This window comes from Hirundo rustica, chromosome 29 (assembly GCF_015227805.2).
Source record: "Hirundo rustica isolate bHirRus1 chromosome 29, bHirRus1.pri.v3, whole genome shotgun sequence".
In the NCBI taxonomy this organism is placed as follows: Eukaryota; Metazoa; Chordata; class Aves; order Passeriformes; family Hirundinidae; genus Hirundo; species Hirundo rustica.
Window position 1 is genome coordinate 1,992,094 of NC_053478.1, and position 21,463 is coordinate 2,013,556.

The 21,463-nt window shown below is 51.6% G+C and overlaps 2 protein-coding genes across 2 annotated transcripts; one reads left to right on the forward strand and one right to left on the reverse strand.

Annotated features, from left to right (window-relative positions):
* Nucleotides 1–10,885: 10,885 nt before the first annotated feature.
* LOC120764199 (involucrin-like) lies at nt 10,886–12,045 on the forward strand. The gene is made up of 2 exons (XM_040088003.1): nt 10,886–11,247; nt 11,313–12,045. The coding sequence occupies exons 1-2, from the start codon at nt 10,886–10,888 to the stop codon at nt 12,043–12,045; spliced, it is 1,095 nt and encodes a 364-aa protein (XP_039943937.1).
* Nucleotides 12,046–20,498: 8,453 nt separating this feature from the next.
* Nucleotides 20,499–20,939, reverse strand: LOC120764361 (proline-rich protein 9-like). Its single transcript, XM_040088315.1, has one exon. The coding sequence runs from the start codon at nt 20,937–20,939 to the stop codon at nt 20,499–20,501; it is 441 nt and encodes a 146-aa protein (XP_039944249.1).
* Nucleotides 20,940–21,463: the final 524 nt, after the last annotated feature.

The window sequence follows — 21,463 nt, forward strand, 5'->3', positions numbered from 1 at the left end:
TCACCTGTCCCCGAGCCGCTGGAATTCGGCACCGGTGACTCTCAGGTGACACCGGCAGAGCTGAGGCACGGCCGGGCAGAGCGGCAGCTCTTGCACAACCCAAAATAAATATCCTCCAAAAAACCTCCTGGGACTTTCTCAGCGGTTCGACTCCTTATCTCACCCAGACTGGGGAAAAAACAAAACCAAACAAAACCTCAGAAAAACGGGAGAAGAAATGGGCTCCAGGGGTTCATCGTGGCACAAAATAACCCAAAAAAATGGAGATGAGATTTTTTAACTCAGTGAAAATCTGCTCAGCACCTTCATGGGTTCATCATGATGTTTTCCCTCAGCAGCTCTAAATCCAGGCCCAAAATTTGGCCAGACACCCCCAAAAGCCGGGTGTGGCAGGGTGGGTGAGGCGAAAGCACGGGGGGTCCGACCGGCAGTTGGCATTTCTATAAATATAAATTATAAACAGATATTGTCCACAGAAACTGATGTCGATTTGTCCAGGTGTGACAGCAGCAGGAATTCACCTGGAAAATTCACTCTTTTTTTTCCTTTTTTCCCTTTATCTTTTCCTGTTTTTTCCTTTTCCTTTTCTTTTCTCTTTTCCTTTTTTTCGTTTTCCGTTTGTTTTCTCTTTTCCTTTTCTTTTCTCTTTTCCTTTTTCTTTTTTCCCTCTCCTTCCCTCCGCTCTCCCTTTGTCCTGCTGCCGCGGTTTCTATTTTGGGAGCTCTCTGCATTCCTGCGGCCTCGCCCTCCCAAAACCGCGTTCCTGCCGCCTTAAAGCTGAGCTGGAGAATTCCCCCAGCTCCCACCTGCCTCCTCCTCCCGGGGCTTTTTTTGGGATCTTTTCCCTCCTCCAGCTCCTTCTTCCAGGGCCCTGCTGGAGCTCCTCCCCTGCTCCGTCACCTGGCTTCCAGGTGAGGGGAAAAGAATCCCAAAATCCCGGAAAGATCTCCCAGAGCATCGAGTCCCAACCCAATTTGGGATTCCCAAATCCCAGGGATTCCCGGGAATTCCCTCCAGGGATGGGATCCAGCCCTCCCCGAGCCCCTCCCGATGCTTCCCAACCCCTTTTCCATGGAAAAACCATCCCAAATCTCCCACCCTGGCACAGCTCCAGGCCGTTCCCCCTTGTCCTGGCCCCGTTCCCTGGGATCAGATCCCAAATCCCCCCCGGATCCCCCTTTTCTCCAGGCTGAGCCCTCCCCAGCTCCCTCAGGATTCTCCATTCCCACCCCTGGGCTCTCTCCAGCCCCTCCAGGTCCCTTTTCCATGAGGGGACACGGGACCGGCTGTCCCCAGCCAGCAGAGCGCAGCATCGGCCCGCTCCTGGCACCGGGAAAATCCCTCGGGATCCTCCCTCGGGATCCTCCCTCCCTCCCTTGTGACTCTCCCTCCCTCCCTCGGGATCCTCCCTCCCTCCCTCGGGATTCTCCCTCCCTCTCCGCGACTCCAGGAAAATTTTAAAGGTTGGATTTGTCCCGGTCCAACCCCTCCGTGCCCCTCCCGGGAAGCTGGGGAGGGATTTTCCCTCGGGAACTGCAGGGACAGGGCGCAGGGAATGGGGTCAGGGGGACGGAGGGGGAATTGGGGTGGGATTTGGGGGCAGGAGTTGATCCCTGGGAGGGAATCCAGGTGATTCCATGGATTCTCCATGGCTGGAAGTGTCCAAGGCCGGGTTGGAGAGGGCTTGGAGCAACCTGGGGTGGTGGGAGGTGTTCCTGCCCCTGGAGCGGAGCTGGGTGGGCTTCAGGATCCCCTCCACCCCAAACCACTCCAGGGCTCCAAACCACTCCGGAATTCCAAACCACTCCACGTTTCCAAACCATTCCACGATTCCAAACCACTCCAGAATTCCAAACCATTCCACATTTCCAACCCATTCCAGGGCTTCAACCCATTCCAGGGCTCCAAACCATTCCACGATTCCAAACCACTCCATGATTCCAAACCATTCCACGTTTCCAGACCATTCCAGGATCCCGGGCATGGGGCAGGGAGGGAAGGGCAGGGACCAAAGGGGACGTGAGGGGACGAGCAGGGACCTCAGGCTGCTCTTAATTATTAATCCTTAATTAAAGAGCTGCGGACGAGAAAACTCCTCTCATTACAGGAGCAAATTCCCGATTTTGGCGATTTTACAGCGCTCGGGGCGAAAAGAGAATGAAACTCCTCAGCCCGAAAGGGTTTTATTGCTTAATTAACTCTTGGTTTCGCTAATTAGGAGCTCTTTGTTCTGGGCCGGGCTCGGGGGAGGTTAAGCCTGGCTTTAGGGTCAGGAGAACCTCGGTGACTTCTCCAGGCTCAGCTCCCTGTGGGCTCCATCCCTCTGCTGGGATTCCCAGGGGAGCAGAGCCCTGGGATGGGGACGGCGAGCCCGGGGTTGTGATTTTAATTATTCTCATTATTTTGATAATTAACTCGCTCACGGAAAGGAGGAAATCCCTGATAAATCCCTTTTTTATTATTATTTTTTTTTTTGGAGCTCAGAGACCAATGGTTGCCTTTCCCAGCGGCACGGGGTTGATATTCCATTTAAAAAAAAAAAGGGATTTCATCCTTTTCCAAGAGGCTGGGGAAGGCTGAGCCGCGTCCCGGTTCTCCAGCTCCTCCTTGGGTGATCCCAAGGCTGCTCCAGTTTCCAGCAGGTGCTGGAAAATCCCGGGGGAGGCTGAACTCGGTGAACTGCAGCGAGTTCATCCCCGAGCTCCGGAGGGGGAATGGAGCAACCGGGAATGGATGGGATGGCTGCTGGAAAGGTTGTGGCGTTTCGGTGAGGCAATCGGGGCCCCGCGGGGGAAACCAGGGGGAAATCCAGGCCGGGAATTAGCAGGAGGTTTTCAAGGAGCAGGGAAGAAATCGGGACTAAGTTCAGGCTGGGAGTTAGGAGGAGGTTTTCAAGGAGAGAAGTAATTAGGGATTAATTTAGGCCGGGAATTAGCAGGAGGTTTTCAAGGAGAGAAGAAATCAGGACTAAATTCAGGCTGGGAGTTAGCAGAGGTTTTCAAGGAGAGGGGAAGGAATCGGGACTAAAATTAGGACCTCAGCCGTGGGATGGGAGCTTCTGCTGGCCCTGGCAGCTCCTGGCTGGAACTGGGCACTTCCAGGGATGGGGAATCCATGGAAACACCAGGATTCCCTCCCAGGGAACAACTCCCTCCCAAAATCCCACCCCAATTCCCCCTCTGTCCCCCTGACCCCATTCCCTGTGCCCTGTCCCTGCAGTTCCTGAGGAAAAATCCCTCTGCAGCTTCCCTGGAGCCCCTGCAGATCCTGGAAGCGGCTCTGGGCTCTCCACAGGCTCCAACATTCCCAGAAAAAAACCGTGGGAACCTCCCGATCCAAGCCCTGGATCCTGCAGCATTTGGGGGTGTCCAGGTTTTTTATTTTGGGGGGGGGGGCTGGTGTTTAAATCCCATCCCGTGCCACAATTCCAATCCCGTGCCACAATTCCCATCCCGTGCCACAATTCCCATCCTGTGCCACAATTCCCACCCTGTGCCACAATTCCCACCCTGTGCCACGATTCCCATCCCGTGCCACAATTCCCATCCTGTGCCACAATTCCCATCCCGTGCCACAATTCCCATCCCGTGCCACAATTCCCATCCCGTGCCACAATTCCCATCCCGTGCCACAATTCCCATCCCGTGCCACAATTCCCACCCTGTGCCACAATTCCAATCCCGTGCCACAATTCCCATCCTGTGCCACAATTCCCATCCCGTGCCACAATTCCAATCCTGTGCCACAATTCCCATCCCGTGCCACAATTCCCATCCCGTGCCACAATTCCCATCCCGTGCCACGATTCCAATCCCGTGCCACAATTCCCATCCCGTGCCACGATTCCAATCCCGTGCCACAATTCCCATCCCGTGCCACAATTCCCATCCCGTGCCACAATTCCCATCCCGTGCCACAATTCCCACCCTCCCAGGTGGATCCAAGGCCCTGGAGTGACCTGGGATGGTGGGAGGTGTCCCTGCCCCTGGAGCGGAGCTGGATGAGCTTTAGGGTCCCCTCCCACCCGGACCGTTCCAGAATTCCGAACCAGAATCCCAAACCTTAAAGCTCATCCGGTTCCAAACTCCCCAAAATCCTGATCCTTTCCCCAAACCCTGGATTTGGAAAAAAAAGGTCAAGGTGCAAACTGGAACTGGATGAGCTTTAAGGTCCCTTCCCACCCAGACCATTCCAGAATTCCCAACCAGAATTCCAAAGCCCAGCTTTAAGTTCCCTTCCAACCCACTCCAGAATTCCATCCGGCCTGGCCTTGGACACTTCCAGGGTCCCGGCAGCGTCCAGCAGCGGAGCTGCTCCAGGACGGCCCCAGACCGATACCGGGAGATGCCGGAGGTGTTAATTAGCCCATCCTGCAGGTGCTAATTACGCCTTTTGTTTGATGAGTTCACGCCACGTCCAGCCCGGAGCTGGACACAACAATGGGATGGGGCTGGACACAACAATGGGATGGGCGTGAGCCGAGCCCTGGGGAGCCCCGGGAGAGGCCGGGCCGGTTCGGCGGCTCCTGAGTCACGGCTGGAATCCAGCCGGGAAAAAGGTCCCGAGGATCCTCCCCTCTGTGCACAGAGATCCCGAATCCAGGGGGAAAAAAAATCGGGGAGAATCCATGAAATCATGAGGAAAAGCTGAAATCCAGCAGGGAAAAAGGTCCCGGGGATCCTCCCCTCCGTGCACAGAGATCCCGAATCCAGGGGGGAAAAAAATCCGGGAGAATCCATGAAATCATGAGGAAAAGCTGAAATCCATCAGGGAAAAAGGTCCCGGGGATCCTCCCCTCCGTGCACAGAGATCCCGAATCCAGGGGGAAAAAAATCTGGGAGAATCCATGAAATCATGAGGGAAGGCTGAAATCCAGCAGGGAAAAACTTCTCAAGGATCCTCCCCTCTGTGCACAGAGATCCCGAATCCCGGGGGAAAAAAATCTGGGAGAATCCATGAAATCATGAGGAAAAGCTGAAATCCAGCTGGGAAAAAGGTCCCGGGGATCCTCCCCTCTGTGCACAGAGATCCTGAATCCCAGGGGGAAAAAAAATCCAGGAGAATCCTTGAAATCATGAGGGAAGGCTCCTCTCTTCCCCCCTAAAAAATCGGATCCCTGGACAAAGGTCCCCAAATCCTGGTGGTAAAAACCAGGGAGAATCTGTGGAGTCTTGAGGGAGGGCTCCTCGCTTCCCGCAGAATTCTGATCCTTTCCCCAAATCCTGGATGGAAAAAATGTCGTAACTCCTGGGAATCACCCGGGAGGTCCCCGATAAACTGGGGGTTTGTGGGATCTGGAGCAGTGATTCCCATCGGGAATGCTGGGGCTGGGAATTCCCTTCCCCCTGGGATTGGTTTGGGATGAACTGGGAGCTCCACGTTCCCTCCGTTCCCTCACGTTTCTCCCGTCGTTCTCCCGAAGGTTTCGCTCCGGCCGCTAAAAATAGATTTTTGTGCAATTCCCGGGGATGGGAGAAGCAATTCCACCTCTGTCTCCTCCGGGAAAAACGTTCCCTCCCTTTCCAGGGGCTGACTCCGGAGCCTCCTGGGGCAATATCCGTAATTTTTGTGCTGAGGTTGCTGCCCTGTGACCTCCGGAGCATTTCCAGACTGGATCCAAACCAGTTTAAGGTCAGGATTTAGGGAATATCCGCAGTTTTTGTGCTGAGGTTGCTGCCCTGTGACCTCCGGAGCATTTCCAGACTGGATCCAAACCAGTTTAAGGTCAGGCTGCATCTCCTTGATCTCCAGACATGGTTTAGGATTGGGTTTAGGATTGGGTTTAGGATTGGGTTTAGGATTGGGTTTAGGATTAGGTTTAGGTCTCTCCCGCCCATGGGAAGCGCCGGTGTTTAATTCCCGGCTGTTGCGAGTTCAGGGTTTAAATTTTGCACCGAAATATTCCAGAAATCTTTTATTTATTGCTGAAATTAAAACGTCCCGAGCGGGCGGAGGAGTCCTGCGCCCTCCCCGCTCCCAGCTCCGACCTGAGGAGGAGAATTCCCGCGGGAATATTGCACAAAAATCCGGGTGGAAGGTTGGAGGTGGTGAAATTCCCCGTCCTCGGCTGCTCCGGCCCCGGCGGGGCAAGAACCAGGATGAGGGAATGAGCAAATGGTGGAACAATGGAATCAGGGAATCGTGGAGTACCAGGGAATTGTAAAGTCGTGGAATTGCAGAGTCACGGAATCGTGGGGTAACAGAGAATCCTGGAACTGTGGAATCAGAAAATCAGAAAACCGTGGAATCAGAGGATCACGGAATCCTAAAGTCACGGAATAAGAGGATCAGAGGATCGCGGAATTGCAGAAGCACAAAATAATCACGGGATAACAGGATCAGGGAATCAGGGATCACGGGGCGGTTTGGGTTGGGAAGGACCCTCGGGATCGTCCCGTTCCCAGCCCCTGCCACGGCCGGGGACAATTCCCACCACCCCAGCTTTCTCCAAGCCCCATCCCACCTTTCCCCGGACACCTCCAGGAGCGAGCTCCAGGGTTTTAGCGCTCCGATCTCCCTCCCTGCTCCTCCCGGCGGGAAGGGAACGACTCCAGGAGCTAATCTGCGCTCCCAGCCCTGCCTGGAAAGCGGCCGGGCGGGTCTGGGGAGCGCCCTCATTCCAGCCGGGAATCCCAGCAGCCGGCAGCGCCGGAGCTCTCCAAAGCCGGAGATTAAACCCGAGCCTATCCCAGCGGGAACAGCAAGCGGAAAACGGGCGGGAGAAAATCCCGGAATTTTCCGGCCTGGAGCTGCCGGAGGGTGGCTGAGAGGGGGAAGCTGCTCCGCGCTTCCAGGCGCTGCCCAGGAATTGCGGGAGGAGAGGTGGGAGCAGCTCAGGCGGCTGGAAGCGGCGGCGCCGCGATCCCGATCCGATAAAATCCGCGGAAAAGCCGCGGAGACGAGGCCGGGAGCGGCCCCGGGGTGACCAAAGGTGATGAAATTCCCGTCTGGGCTGGGACACGGCGTCTCCAGGGCGGGAATTCGCCCTCCCCTGGCAGCTCCCGATGGATCCCGCAGATCTGGGGGATTGGGATCGGTTTTTCCCACCTCCAGAAATGTTTGTGTGTTTTTTCCTGGAATAATCCTCAGGGAATGCACGGCACACAAGATTCCTCGGGGAGATTTGGGATTGAGAATCCCGAGATTTTTTTGGGGGAGGGTTTGGGATTCAGAGTTCTGAGATTTCTGGGGAGGTTTGGGGTTGAGAATCCAGAGATTCCTCAGGGAGCTTTGGGATTGGGAATCCTGAGAACAAAATTCCCTTTATTTCACACCTAGGCTGGAACGCATTTTTTAATTCCGTTCAGGAATTCCGTCGGGCCAGAATTTCCCCAAACTCCATTTTAGGTGGGGAAAACCTTGGATATTTTTAAAAATCGCATTTGGGCGGGTGAGAGCTGCATCTCCATGGAAAATGAGATTTATCCAGAGAATTCCAGGATTACTGAGGTTGGAAAAACCCTCCAAGATCATCGAGTCCAACTTCCAATGGATCAACACCCTTCCAGAGCCCTGAGGTGTGTCCAGGAATTCCTTGGAAAACCTCCCTGGGCAGCCCCTGACGGCCCTTTCCAGGAGGAAATTCCTGGAATTTCCAGGAAATCCCTCCCGGTGATTCCAAGCTGAGATGAAAGTTGAAGGAAATCCAGGAAGTTCTTCCCAGGAAAACTCCTCCCTGCTTTCTACAATCCCAATAAAGCCGCTTTAGAGGATTCACTGATGAAGAGCAGAGAGGCACAAATTATCCCAAATTCCCAATAAATCCCAGGAATTTCAGACATCAGGGGGGGTTTTAGCTGTGGAGTGATCCCGGGATGGGTTCAGGTGGGAATTCCCAATAAATCCCAGGAATTTCAGATATCAGGGGGGATTTAGCCTTGGAGTGACCCCGGGATGAGTTCAGGTGAGAATTCTCAATAAATCCCAGGAATATCAGGGGGGTTTTAGCTGTGGAGTGATCCCAGGATGGGTTCAGGTGGGAATTCCCAATAAATCACAGGAATTTCAGATATCGGGGGGGTTTTAACTGTGGAAATACCCTGGGATGAGTTGAGGTGAGAATTCCCAATAAATCCCAGGAACACCAGAGGGGTGTTAACTGTGGAATGACCCCAGGATGAGTTCAGGTGGGAATTCCCAATAAATCCCAGGAATTTCAGATATCAGGGGGGATTTAGCTGTGGAGTGACCCCGGGATGAGTTGAGGTGAGAATTCCCAATAAATCCCAGGAATTTCGGGGGGGTTTAGCTGTGGAATTACCCTGGGATGAGTTCAGGTAGCACCAAACCCCACCAATCCCCCCAAACCTCCCACGGGATTTTCAGCAGCTCCACGAACGCGAGGGTCCGAGCTTTATCCAGGGAGAAATCCCCCGAGCTTTATCCAGGGAGGAATTCCACGGGATTAGCCCTGGGAATGAACTCGGGATCGTCTCTGGAAGTGCCTACGTGTGAAAGCCGGCCGGGCAGGGCTCTTGTGAAAGAGTGAGCTCATCGGCCCGAGGACTGGCAGGGCAGGGCTCCCAAACCCTATAAAAGATCCCAAATCCCCCGGCTCCGGCACCGCTCCGCTCCCGCTGCTCCCTCGGCGCCGGCTGGGTGAGTCCCGGAATCCCGGAGCCTCCTCGGGGAGATTTGGGATTCAGGATCACGAGATTTTTGTGGGGATGTTTGAGACTGAGGATCCTGAGGTGTTTTTGGGGGAGGTTTGGGATTCAGGATCCCGAGATTTTTGTGAATATTTGGGATTGAGGATACAGAGATTTCTGGGCTGGTTTGGGGTTGGGAATCCAGAGGTTCCTCAGGGAGCTTCGGGATTGAGAATCCTGAGGGTTTTGGGGAGGTTTGGGATTCAGAATCCTGAGATTTTTGAGGGATATTTGGGACTGAGAATTCTGATATTTTGGGGAGATTTGGGATTCAGAATCCTGAGATTTCTGTGAATATTTGTGGCTGAGGATCCCCGGATTTCTGGGGGATATTTGGGATTGAGAATCCCGGGATTTTGGGGGGATATTTGGGGTTCTGCTCCGCCCTGGGCACAGCCTTTCAGGAAAGGTTGGATTTGTGCCCCGGGATACGCGGAGGGTTCCTGGAAAGGAGGGAATTTGTGGGCGTTGGGGCGGCCTGGGAACGGCTCTGGGAGGCAAATTAAGGCCGAGTCTAAATCTGGGGGTAATTAAATCCTAAATTAGACCTTTCCAGAGGCAGGGATCAGATGGAATTCCGTTGGTTTAAGGACGAGTCTCCTCCCTGCAGGGGAAGGACTCCGAACCCTCTCCTGCCCAATCCGTTCTCCTGTGATTTTATAACAGAAATATTTTTATTTTAAATTCCATTTTTCACCCAGCAATTTATTTTTAATCACCCGGGAATTCCTCGGGGAGGGAAAATTTAAAAAGAAAGAAAAAAAAAAAAAAAAAAAAAAGGAAATTTGGGAGCACGAGGGCGCTGCAGACAAGGGATGAGAATATTCCCCAAATATTCCCCGTGTGCCCCCTGCTCCGTGACAGGAGCGAGAATCCTGATTAATTAATTAATATTAATTAAGATCTTATCAGAATTTAAAAAAAAAAAAAAAAAAAAGGGAAGAGAGGAAGGAATCGGCCGCGAGAGGAGCTGGGAAACCCCCGGGGAAGGGAGGAGGAGCTCAAATCCCTCCCGGTCCCACTTTGGGAATTCTCACCTTGGATCGGGAATTCTCACCTTGGCTCGGGAATTCTCAGGTCCGGGGCCAAAATTTGTCCCCAAATTTTCGGGGAGGCGACAAAGGCGACAATCGCGGAGCTCGGGGAGGTTTCATCCCAGGGAATTCCCAATGGCCGAGCTCGGGGAGGTTTCGTCCCGAGGAATTCCCAATGGCCGAGCTCGGGGAGGTTTCGTCCCAGGGAATTCCCAATGGCCGAGCTCGGGGAGGTTTCATCCCGAGGAATTCTCAGGGAATTCCCTCCCAGGGAGGAGCCGCGCTGGGAGCGCAGCGGGAGGAGCGGCTGTGTCTGGATTTAACCCTCAGCTCGCCGCAGCCTCGCGCCAAGGAAAACCCGAAAATCCAGGGGAAAAAAGCCGGAATTATTTGGGATTTTGCAGTCCCAAAACCCCCTTGGCCCCACCACTTTTATATTCTTTTCTTTTCTTTCTTTCTTTCTTTCTTTCTTCTTTCTTTCTTTCTTTTCATCTTTCTATATATAGATATATACTATATACTATATACTATATACTATATACTATATACTATTTACAATATACTATATACTATATACTATATACTATATACTATATACTATATACTATATACTATATACTATATACTATGTACTATGTACTGTGTACTATATATTATATATTATATCATAAATATAATATAATGTAGTATAATATAGTATGGTATAGTATAGTATAGTATAGTATAGTATAGTATAGTATAGTATAGTATAGTATAGTATAGTATAGTATAGTATAGTATAGTATAGTATAGAAGAGTATAATATAATATAATATAATATAATGCAATGCAATACAATACAACACAACACAACACAATACAATACAATGCGGTACAATACAATACAATACAATATAATACAATACAATACAGTACAATACAATATAATACAATACAACACAATATAATACAATACAGTACAATACAATATATTACAATACAATATACTACAATACAACACAATACAATACAATATATTACAATACAATACAATACAATACAATACAACACAATACAATACAATACAGTACAATACAATATATTACAATACAATACAACACAACACAACACAACACAATATAATCCATAACTGAGTCCCCCCGTCCCGGTAACGCCGTGTTCCCGTTTTCCCCATTCCCCAGGCGATCCCGCTGTCCCGCAGAGATGTCCCTGGACCAGGCGCAGATCAAGCAGGAGCTGACGCTGCCCCCGGGCCTGGCCAAACCCGGCCTGGCTGAACCCGGCCCGTGCCCGCCGCACCCCCAAATCCCGGGAAAAGAGATCCCAGAGACCGGGAAAGGGGAAGCTCCGCTGGCACAGCAGCAGCAGCAGCAGCAGCAGCAAATCCAATTCCCTCCGACATTCCAGGCCGAGGAGGAGAAATCCGGCCGGGAAGGGATCCTGGAGGAGAGGGAGGCCAAGGAGATCCCGGTCCAGGAAAAACAGCAGGAATGCCAGGAGATCCCGGTGTCTGTCCCAGAAAAACAGCAGTCCAAGGAGATCCCGGTGTCCATCCCGGAAAAACAGCAGGAATGCAAACAAATCCCTGAAAAACAGCAGGAATGCAAAGAAATCCCGGTGTCCATCCCAGAAAACAGCAGGAATGCAAGGAAATCCCGGTGTCCATCCCAGAAAAACAGCAGGAATGCAAGGAAATCCCGGTGTCCATCCCAGAAAAACAGCAGGAATGCAAGGAAATCCCGGTGTCCATCCCAGAAAAACAGCAGGAATGCAAGGAAATCCCGGTGTCCATCCCAGAAAAACAGCAGGAATGCCAGGAAATCCCGGTGTCCGTCCCAGAAAAACAGCAGGAATGCCAGGAAATCCCGGTGTCCATCCCAGAAAAACAGCAGGAATGCCAAGAAATCCCGGTGTCCGTCCCTGATCCACTCCCTGACCCCGTCCCGTGTTCCCAGGAGAAGCAGCAGTGCCGGGAAATCCCGGTGTCCATCCCAGAAAAGCAGGAATGCGAACAAATCCCGGTGTCCATCCCAGAAAAGCAGGAATGCCAGGACACCCCAGTCCCGACCCCAGTTTCGTGCCCCGAACCCGCCCAGTGTTCCCAGGAAAAGCAGGAATTCCAGGAAATCCCGGTGTCCGTCCCAGAAAAACAGCAGGAATTCCAGGACACCCCTGTCCCCATCCCACTCCCAGACCCCGTCCCGTCTTCCCAGGAGAAGCAGGAATTCCAGGAGATCCCGGTGCCCGCCCCGTGCTCCCAGGAAAAGCAGGAATTCCAGGAGATCCCGGAGCAGCGCTCCCTTCCCGAGAAATTCCCTCCCCTGGAGCAGCAGCTGGAGCAGCCCGGCCCGTGGCAGAAGTAGAGGGAAAATCCCGATCCCGGAGATTCCCACCCCGCATCCAGAGGTTTTTCCAAACCTTTTTTCCCCTCCCCGTTTTTTTTAACCCTTGCAGAGCTTTTGTCGGGAATTCCTTCCAGCCTAACGCGTCCTCCTTTTACTAACAGCAGGGGAATTCCCGCCGGGAATCCCAGCAGGGTTGTAGTTCCCAAAATTCCTGCCCTTCTCCCCAATCCCGCGGTTTTGGAATGCCCAGGAACAGAAAAAAAATAAAATAAAATAAAATAAAAACCGTCATCCCACTTTTCCTGCCTTTCTCCCCTGGATTCCAGCTCCCACCTGGAATTTTGGAAGTTTTCCCCCCAAGAAATAATCAGATTATTAAAAATCTGCCCCCAAAACTTCCCGAATATTTGAATATTTGGTGGAGTTTAAAAAGAAATCCTTTGGGATCGAGGCTGGGGGGAAAGGAAAATTTTTAGGATAGGTCTGATTTTGGTGGAATTAAAGAGAATCCTTTGGGATCCAGCGGGAAGAAAGGAAAATTTTTAGGATAGATCTGATTTTGGTGGAATTAAAGAGAATCCTTTGGGATCGAGGCTGGGGGGAAAGGAAAATTTTTAGGATAGACCTGATTTTGGTGGAATTAAAGAGAATCCTTTGGGATCCAGGGGGGGAAAAGGAAAATTTTTAGGATAGATCCGAGCTCGCTCTCCCCTTGAATTTCCTCGGAGGTGTCAAAGAACAGCTCGGGCCGAGAATATTCCCTAATTATCCGGATTGATGGATAATTAACTCCACTCCAGACATGTCTCGGAAGGGATTAACTCCGGGCGTGGCGCAGACGGGATAAAGGAGCAATTCCAGCCGGGAATGTTTCGCCACCCGTCGGTGTTTGGGACTTTTGCCTCGGGATTCTTTTCGGCTGCTGTTGGATCCAGGATTTATTTCACTGTGGAAATCCCACAATAAAAGAGAATTTGAGTACTGAGTTTGGGGAGGTTTTCTTCCCGGTTCTGGGGAATTTTTGTGACAGATTTTGGGAAATTTTGTACCGAGTTTTGGGGGGGGGTTATACCAGATTTTGGGGGGTTTATACCAAGTTTGGGGGGGGGGGGGTTATGCCAAATTTGGGGGGGGGGGGTTGTACCAAGTTTTGGGGGATTTTATACCAAGTTTTGAGGGTTCTACACCAAATTTTGGGGATCCTTTTGCCAAGTTTTGGGGGTTTTATAGCAATTTTTGGGGGCTTTTATACCAAGTTTGGGTGGGGTTATACCAAATTTTGGGGGTTTTATACTAATTTTTGGGGATTCTCTTACCAAGTTTGGTGGGGTTTTATACCAAATTTTGGGGGGTTTTGTACCAAGTTTGGGGCGGTTATATACCAAGTTTTGGGGATTTTTTTTTAAAATCAAGTTGTGGGAATTTTTATAGCAGGTTCTGGGAAGTTTTCTACTGAGTTTTGGGGATTTTTATACCAAAGAGTGGGAAATTTTTTTATCAAGTTTTGGGGATTTTTGTTCAAAGTTTCGGGGATTTACTATGGCTTCTCCCGGAAAAGACGGAGAGGAGGCTCAGCTTGCAAAAGCCGGGCTCTCTGTGTGCTTAAAGCTGATTTTTTTTTGGGGGGTGGACCGAAATAAAAGAGAAGGAGGAGGAAAGACGAGAGACAAAACAAAGCACCAGGAAGCAGCCGCGTGATCATTCCATCGTTTTATTGCACCACATCCCAAATTAAACTCGGAATTACGAGCGGCCCCGCCAAGCCATCCGTCCTTAACGACGCTGATGCATTCATCATTTAATAAATTTATTTATTTAATTTTTTTAAAGCCTAATTAAACCCGTCTCTCCACGAGGTAATTTCTGCTGGCAGGCAAAGGCAAAGCAGGCGGCTGCAGGTCGGGAGATGCTCCCGGGGAAAAGCGGGAATTTTTTTGGGGGGCGGATTTGGGGTGGCTCCTGCTTCTACTTGGAGCACTGCTGCTGCTGCTGCTGCTGCTGCTGCTGCTGCTGCTGCTGCTGCTGCTGCTGCTGCTGCTGCTGCTGCTGCTGCGGGGGCTCTTCACGCCCGCCTTGGCCTGGCCTTTGGAGGCCGGGCTTTCCTTGGCCCCCTTGGGCACGGCTCCGCATTTCTGCAGGCACTGCGCTGGGATCTGCTGCGGCTGCTTCTGCTGCTGGGACATCCTGGATCCGCCTGGAATTCACAATCCGCCGGGGTTTTCACTCGGGATTCGCCTCCTCGGGGGCGTCGAGGTTGCCCCCGGCCGTGCCCCAGTTTTCCCCACCGCGGATTTAGATTTAATCCCGGGCCCAAAGCGAGGAAGCTGCCGGGATTAAATCCCCGAGGGTGCTGCAGCTCAGAGCGGGTTTTTGGGGAGCTCAGCTTCCCGCCCCTTGTAGGGTTTGTTTTTTTTGGGATCCCAGCCCATTCCCTGTGGGATCGGGGAATAGCTGTGCCTAGAACGGGGATCAGGGGTGAAACCCAGCCTAGCAAAGCCGGGAGGGGGCTGCAGAGCTGGGGGGGAGACAAACGGCGCCTCGCGTTTTCCTTCCCTCCTTCCCTCCGCTCCTTCTCCTCCTGGGAATCGCGACTTTAAAAAGATCGGGGGAAAAAATACGTGGGTTTGGAGGAAAGCTGAGCTCGAGGAGAAGCTCCAAGAAAAGCAGCCAAAGAGGAGAGGAAAAGCGGGAAAATCTTGGGATTGGGAGCTTTGACAGGGAAAAATCCTTTGGTAACGATCCTGGCGTTGGGCACCAAGCCCAATATTTGATAATATTCCCAATATTTGATAATATTCCCAGTATTTGATAACATTCCCAGTATTTGATAACTTTCCCTGTATCTGACACCAATTTTTGGAGCCACCACGTCTCTCCTCATCTCCCTGAGACCCCCAGAGCAGGAGCCAGGCCTGGGGCCTGGGAATTCAGGTGGATCCAGGATCTTCCACCCCCTGCCCACGGATGCCAACCTTGGGTTATCCATGGGATCCTTATCGGTCTGGGAGATATTATCAGATACTGGGAATGTTACCAAATATTGGGAATGTTATCAAATATTGGGAATGTTATCAAATACTGGGAATGTTATCAAATATGGGAACATTATCAAATATTGGGCTTGGTGTCCAACGCTGGGATCGTTACCAAAGGATTTTTCCCTGTCAAAGCTCCCAATCCCAAGATTTTCCCGCTTTTCCTCTCCTCTTTGGCTGCTTTTCTTGGAGCTTCTCCTCGAGCTCAGCTTTCCTCCAAACCCACGTATTTTTTCCCCCCGATCTTTTTAAAGTCGCGATTCCCAGGAGGAGAAGGAGCGGAGGGAAGGAGGGAAGGAAAACGCGCGGCGCCGTTTGTCTCCCCCCCGGCTCTGCAGCCCCCTCCCGGCTTTGCTAGGCTGGGTTTCACCCCTGATCCCCGTTCTAGGCACAGCTATTCCCCGATCCCACAGGGAATGGGCTGGGATCCCAAAAAAACAAACCCTACAAGGGGCGGGAAGCTGAGCTCCCCAAAAACCCGCTCTGAGCTGCAGCACCCTCGGGGATTTAATCCCGGCAGCTTCCTCGCTTTGCTAGGCTGGGTTTTACCCCTGATCCCCGTTCTAGGACCGGAAGAATCCCAAACCTCTGGCCCGGAATTCCATCATTTCCACCTGCTGCAGGCGGAATTTTTGGGGGAGGCAGCCCCGGGCTGGGAAAGGCCAGGGCGCCAAACCCCGAGTTTCCCGGGCGCAGCCCCGGGGCCGGGCAGGGGAGGACTCACCGGGAGCGTCCTGCTGGAGGAGCGAGCTCAGGAGCGGGCGCGGAGCTCCCGGCGGAGCGCGTTTTATATCCCAACCGCTCCGGAATAAACTCGGTGACCAGAATCTTTCACAACCGGAACCGGCTCCGCTCCCACCTCCTGGAGCCGGGTCAAAACCCGGGAGAGATTTCCATCCCGTCCCGGCCCCGGGGGATCGGGGCGCGGCACAGCCGGGATAATTCCCTCGGGAATATTTCATTAATGACCGGCTGGTATTTTATCCCTTGTTTTAAATAGATTGCTGATAATGTGCTCCTATAGCAATATAAAATTTTTACTATTTTTATATTAATAATAAATATAAATGAATCCATTTTAGTATTTTATTGTTTATTTAAATTACATATATAATTTATAAATATATTTTAATAATATAATATAACATAACATGACAAACATAACATTATAAAATGATATAAAATGATATAAAATGATATAAAATGATATAAAATAAAATAATATAATATAATATAATACATTACATTACATTACATTACATTATAGTCTAGTCTAGTATTTTATAGTATTATATAATAAAATATAGAAATATTTTCTTTTTTAAATAGAATTTATTGTTTATTTAATTTATTATTTATTCATTTAATTAGTAATAATTTTTATATATCTGATTAATAATTTTCTAGCAATTCACTAATAATTTGTTGAAAATTTATTAACAATTTATTATCAATTTATTAGTATTTTGCCCCATCCCGGGCAGAGATCCCACAAAAAACCAGGAGCTGGGATCGCTCGCATCCACTCGGGAGTGAGTTTTAGGGGGAATTTTGGCTGCAGAGCGCTCGGAGCGATCTCCAGAATTCCCAGTGGGATTGGGAATCTCCCCCAGCTCCTGGGATCCCGGTTGGGAACGGGATTTTGCCGTTTCCCACCCCCAAAACAGGGATGAAGCTTTTCCCTCCCCACCCATAAGGAATCAGGAGGATGTTCCAGGCTCCTCCTCCTCCACCCTGATGAAATATCCCCAATTTATTGCAAATATCCCGGGAATCCCAGCAATTCCCGGCGCTGACCACAGCCGGCGCGTCAGGCCTTGGCCTCCGGATTTCCCGGGCGCTCCCGTGATCCCTGTTCCCAGGGAAAATGGAAAAATTCCAGTGGCTGACGCGGGCGGGATGAGGACGCTCTGGAACCGGGCGGCTCACGGAGGAGCTCCACGTGATTCCCGGTTTAAACCTTGCTTTTCCCAGGATTCGCGGCCGGAACCTTCCCCAGGCCCCACAGAGGCGGCAATTCCAGAGCCCGGATCCCCGAAGGTTCGGAGGGATTTGGGGCGCAAATTCCTCATTTCCCTGTCCGTTTTCCCGGGAATGCCCAGCCCGGGTGTGTCCGAGTGCAGGGCTCGTGGATTTTCCCAGATTCCCCACTAAAACCTTTTCCGTGCCCCCGAAATTCCGCCCCAGCAGCGGCGCCTCGGAGGCAGAGCTCGGCTCCTCGGAGATCGGTGTTCCTGGCGGGGAATTTCAGGTGCAAATTCCTCATTTCCCCACATCCGTTTTCACGGAATTCTGGGCCCCGGAGAATTCCTCCTCTCCCCATCCATCTTTTTTGGGGAGGGAATTCCTGCTCCTTGCTTTGCTCAGGTGTGCTCAGGTGTGCTCAGGTGTGCTCCTTGCTCTGCTCAGGTGTGCTCAGGTGTGCTCAGGTGTGCTCAGGTGTGCTCCTTGCTCTGCTCAGGTGTGCTCAGGTGTGCTCAGCTGTGCTCAGGTGTGCTCCTTGCTCTGCTCAGGTGTGCTCAGGTGTGCTCAGGTGTGTTCAGGTGTACTCAGGTGTGCTCAGGTGTGCTCAGGTGTGCTCAGGTGTGTTCAGGTGTACTCAGGTGTGCTCAGGTGTGCTCCTTGCTCTGCTCAGGTGTGCTCAGGTGTGCTCAGGTGTGCTCTTTGCTTTGCTCAGGTGTGCTCAGGTGTGTTCAGGCCTGCTCAGGTGTGCTCTTTGCTTTGCTCAGGTGTGCTCAGGCATGTTCAGACATGCTCAGGTGTGCTCCTTGCTTTGCTCAGGTGTGCTCAGGTGTGCTCAGGTGTGCTCAGGTGTGTTCAGGCCTGCTCAGATGTGCTCAGGTGTGCTCCTTGCTTTGCTCAGCTGTGCTTTTTGCTTTGCTCAGGTGTGCTCAGGTGTGCTCCTTGCTTTGCTCAGGTGTGCTCAGGTGTGCTCAGGTGTGCTCAGATGTGTTCAGGCCTGTTCAGATGTGCTCAGATGTGCTCCTTGCTTTGCTCAGCTGTGCTCTTTGCTTTGCTCAGGTGTGCTCAGGTGTGCTCAGATGTGTTCAGCTCTGCTCAGGTGTGCTCTTTGCTTTGCTCAGATGTGCTCAGGCATGTTCAGACATGCTCAGGTGTGCTCCTTGCTTTGCTCAGGTGTGCTCAGGTGTGCTCAGGTGTGTTCAGGCCTGTTCAGATGTGCTCAGATGTGCTCCTTGCTTTGCTCAGCTGTGCTCTTTGCTTTGCTCAGGTGTGCTCAGGTGTGCTCAGGTGTGCCCAGCTGTGCTCCTTGCTTTGCTCAGCTGTGCTCGGATGTGTTCAGGTGTGCTCAGGTGTGCTCAGGTGTGCTCCTTGCTTTGCCCAGGTGTGCTCTTTGCTTTGCTCAGGTGTGCTCAGCTGTGCTCAGGTGTGCTCCTTGCTTTGCTCAGGTGTGCTCAGGTGTACTCAGGTGTGCTCAGGTGTGCCCAGCTGTGCCCAGGTGCCTTCCCCGGACACATTTTTGGGATTTTTTTCCTCCCTCCCGTCATCCCGGTCTGAGGGTGTCACCTCTCCGTGCCCCCTTTTGCCGTCACCTCTGGGTGTCACCTCGCTCTGGGTGTCACCTCTCTGCGGGTGTCACCTCTCTGTGGGTGTCACCTGCCGCTGCGCTCCCCACCCTCGGGAAAGGCGATGTGGAAACGCCGCCGCCGGCACGCCCCGAACGCGAATCTCTCCTCGCACCCTTCCCCTAATGAGGGGGTAGGAGCCGAGGATTTCGGCATTCCCAGACACGGGAATGGCGCGGCCGGCGCCGAGCCAGGGGCGGGGAAAGGCAAAGCCGGGACACGGGGGAGCGCCGCCTCCCAAATTCGGGGTTTTTTCATGGGTTTAACTCCCTCTTAGCTTCGAAATTTGGGGGGTTTCATGGGTTTAACTCCCTCTTACCTCTGAAATTTGGGGTTTTTTCATGGGTTTAATTCCCTCCTACCTCCTGGAAATGGGGTTTTTTAATGGGTTTAATTCCCTGCTACATCACAAATTTGGGGGTTTTTAATGGGTTTAACTCCCTCCTACCTCTGAAATTTGGGGTTTTTTTAATGGGTTTAACTCCTTCCTACCTCTGAAATTTGGGGTTTTTTCATGGGTTTAATTCCTTCCTACCTCTGAAATTTGGGGGTTTTTTTATGGGTTTAATTCCCTGCTACATCGCAAATTTGGGGGCGTTTTTATGGGTTTAACTCCTTCCTACCTCTGAAATTTGGGGTTTTTTCATGGGTTTAATTCCCTGCTACATCACAAATTTGGGGTTTTTTAATGGGTTTAACTCCCTCCTACCTCTGAAATTTGGGTTTTTTTCATGGGTTTAATTCCCTGCTACATCGCAAATTTGGGGGCGTTTTTATGGGTTTAACTCCTTCCTACCTTTGAAATTTGGATTTTTTAATGGGCTTAACTCCCTCCTACCTCCGAAATTTGGGGGGTTTTATGGGTTTAACTCCCTCCTACCTCTGAAATTTTGTTTTTTTTTTTTTTTTAATAGGTTTAACTCCTTCCTACCTCCGAATTTTTGGGGCTTTTGTGGGTTTAATTCCTTGCTACATCGCAAATTTGGGGTTTTTTTCATGGGTTTAACTCCCTCTGACCTCCGAAATTTGGGGGTTTTTTGGGTTTAATTCCCTCCTACTTATGAATTTTGGGTTTTTTATGGGTTTAACTCCCTCCGGACAGCCTCAAGCTTATCCAGAATAAAGGGGCATTTATATTTATTTAAAATTGCGCCTTCCCGATGTTCAGTTTCCTCTTCATTAACTTAAGGCTTTCTCCCCCTTAAATTCCCCTCCCAGCCATTCCCAGGATTTGCCCGCAAAATCCCAAGCAGTGGAGAGCGGAATTCCATCTGAAAATCAAATTCCTGTTGGTTTTTAATAACTTAATAATTTTTAAAAATTGATAATTTTTTTCAAGCGACCCTCAGACAGGAGCTGACCAGACGATGATTTCCTTGTGGGATTAGAAGGAATTTCTCTGTATTAATATTTTTTTTTTTAACTTCAGGCACAAACTCCTCCCCAGCCACTTTGGAGAGAGGAAATTGAGGGAGATTTTTTGTGGAGGGGGGAGGTGGAAACGGGGAGAAGAAAGACAAAAGACGCCTGGGTGCCATCGACGGCCGTATTTTTTTATTGCTGCACGGGGAATTCACGAGGCTGAGAAGAGACAAGAGGAGAAGGGAAGGGGAAAAGCGTCGGCGTCTCCCGCCACCCGCCGCCGGCAGCTCTTCCCGAGATCCTCGACGCGAAAACATCGGGAAAAAACCCCGGCGGGGCAGGAGCGGGAGTGGAAACGCGGGGAGCACTCAGAGAGGAGACATTTTTCCAGGAAGAAAACGCGGGACGATCGGAGCGGGAGAAGCCTCGTCGGGTCGCCGGTCACCGGAGCCGCGGGGCGCCGGGATCGGGATCGGGATCGGGATTGGGATCAGCAGGGCTTCAGGCACACGGTCTCGCAGGACTCCACGCACTTGGTGGTGCAAACCTGGTCCTGGCACTGCTCCACGCATTTGGTGACGCAGGGCTCGGGGCACTGGGCGGGACAGACGTCGACGCATTGCGGGGCGCAGGAGCTGGCGCATTGGGTGGCGCAGGGCTCCGGGCACTGGGTGACGCAGCTGGTGGCGCATTGGGTGGCGCATGGCGTCTGGCAGACCTCGACGCATTGGGAGGCGCACGGGGCCTGGCAGACCTCGACGCATTGGGAGGCGCATGGCGTCTGGCAGACCTCGACGCATTGGGAGGCGCATGGGGCCTGGCAGACCTCGACGCATTTTGCGGCGCATGGCTGCGGGCACTTGGCGCATTTCTGCGCCAGGAAGGCGGGCGGCAGGCAGGGCTGCTTGCACTGCTCGTAGTAGTAGGACATCCTTGGGGAGAGCTGGGGAAAAAGCTGGGAAAAAACTGGGAAAAAAGCTGGGAGAGAGACAAAAAAATAAAATTATCAGGGTATCGGCCTGCGAGTACCGAAGCGCGACTCGCGGTGCGAGGCCTCGTGTTGGGCTGAGGGAAGGAATTTGAGGGAATTTAAGGAATCTGAGGGATTTTAAGGAATTTGAGGGAATTTGAGGAGTTTAAGGAATTTAAGGTAATTTAAGGAATTTAAGGAAAAGCCGCCTGTGCCCAGGATTCCTGGGTTCTGGAGTTGGGAGGGACCCACAAGGATCGCCAAGTCCAGATCCTCAGGGAATGGCCCTGGCAGGGATCGGATCCATGAGCTCGGCGTCAGCTCCGGGCTAATCCCGGGGTGTTCACAGAATTATGGAATTGTGGTCGTTTGGGAAGGAAGTGATTTTTTTAGGAAGGTTATAGCAAAACGAATTAACAGTTGTTGAAATTAGTTTGAATCGTTGAAAGTTTTGATATTATTTCCACAAACACTCAAGCCACTAC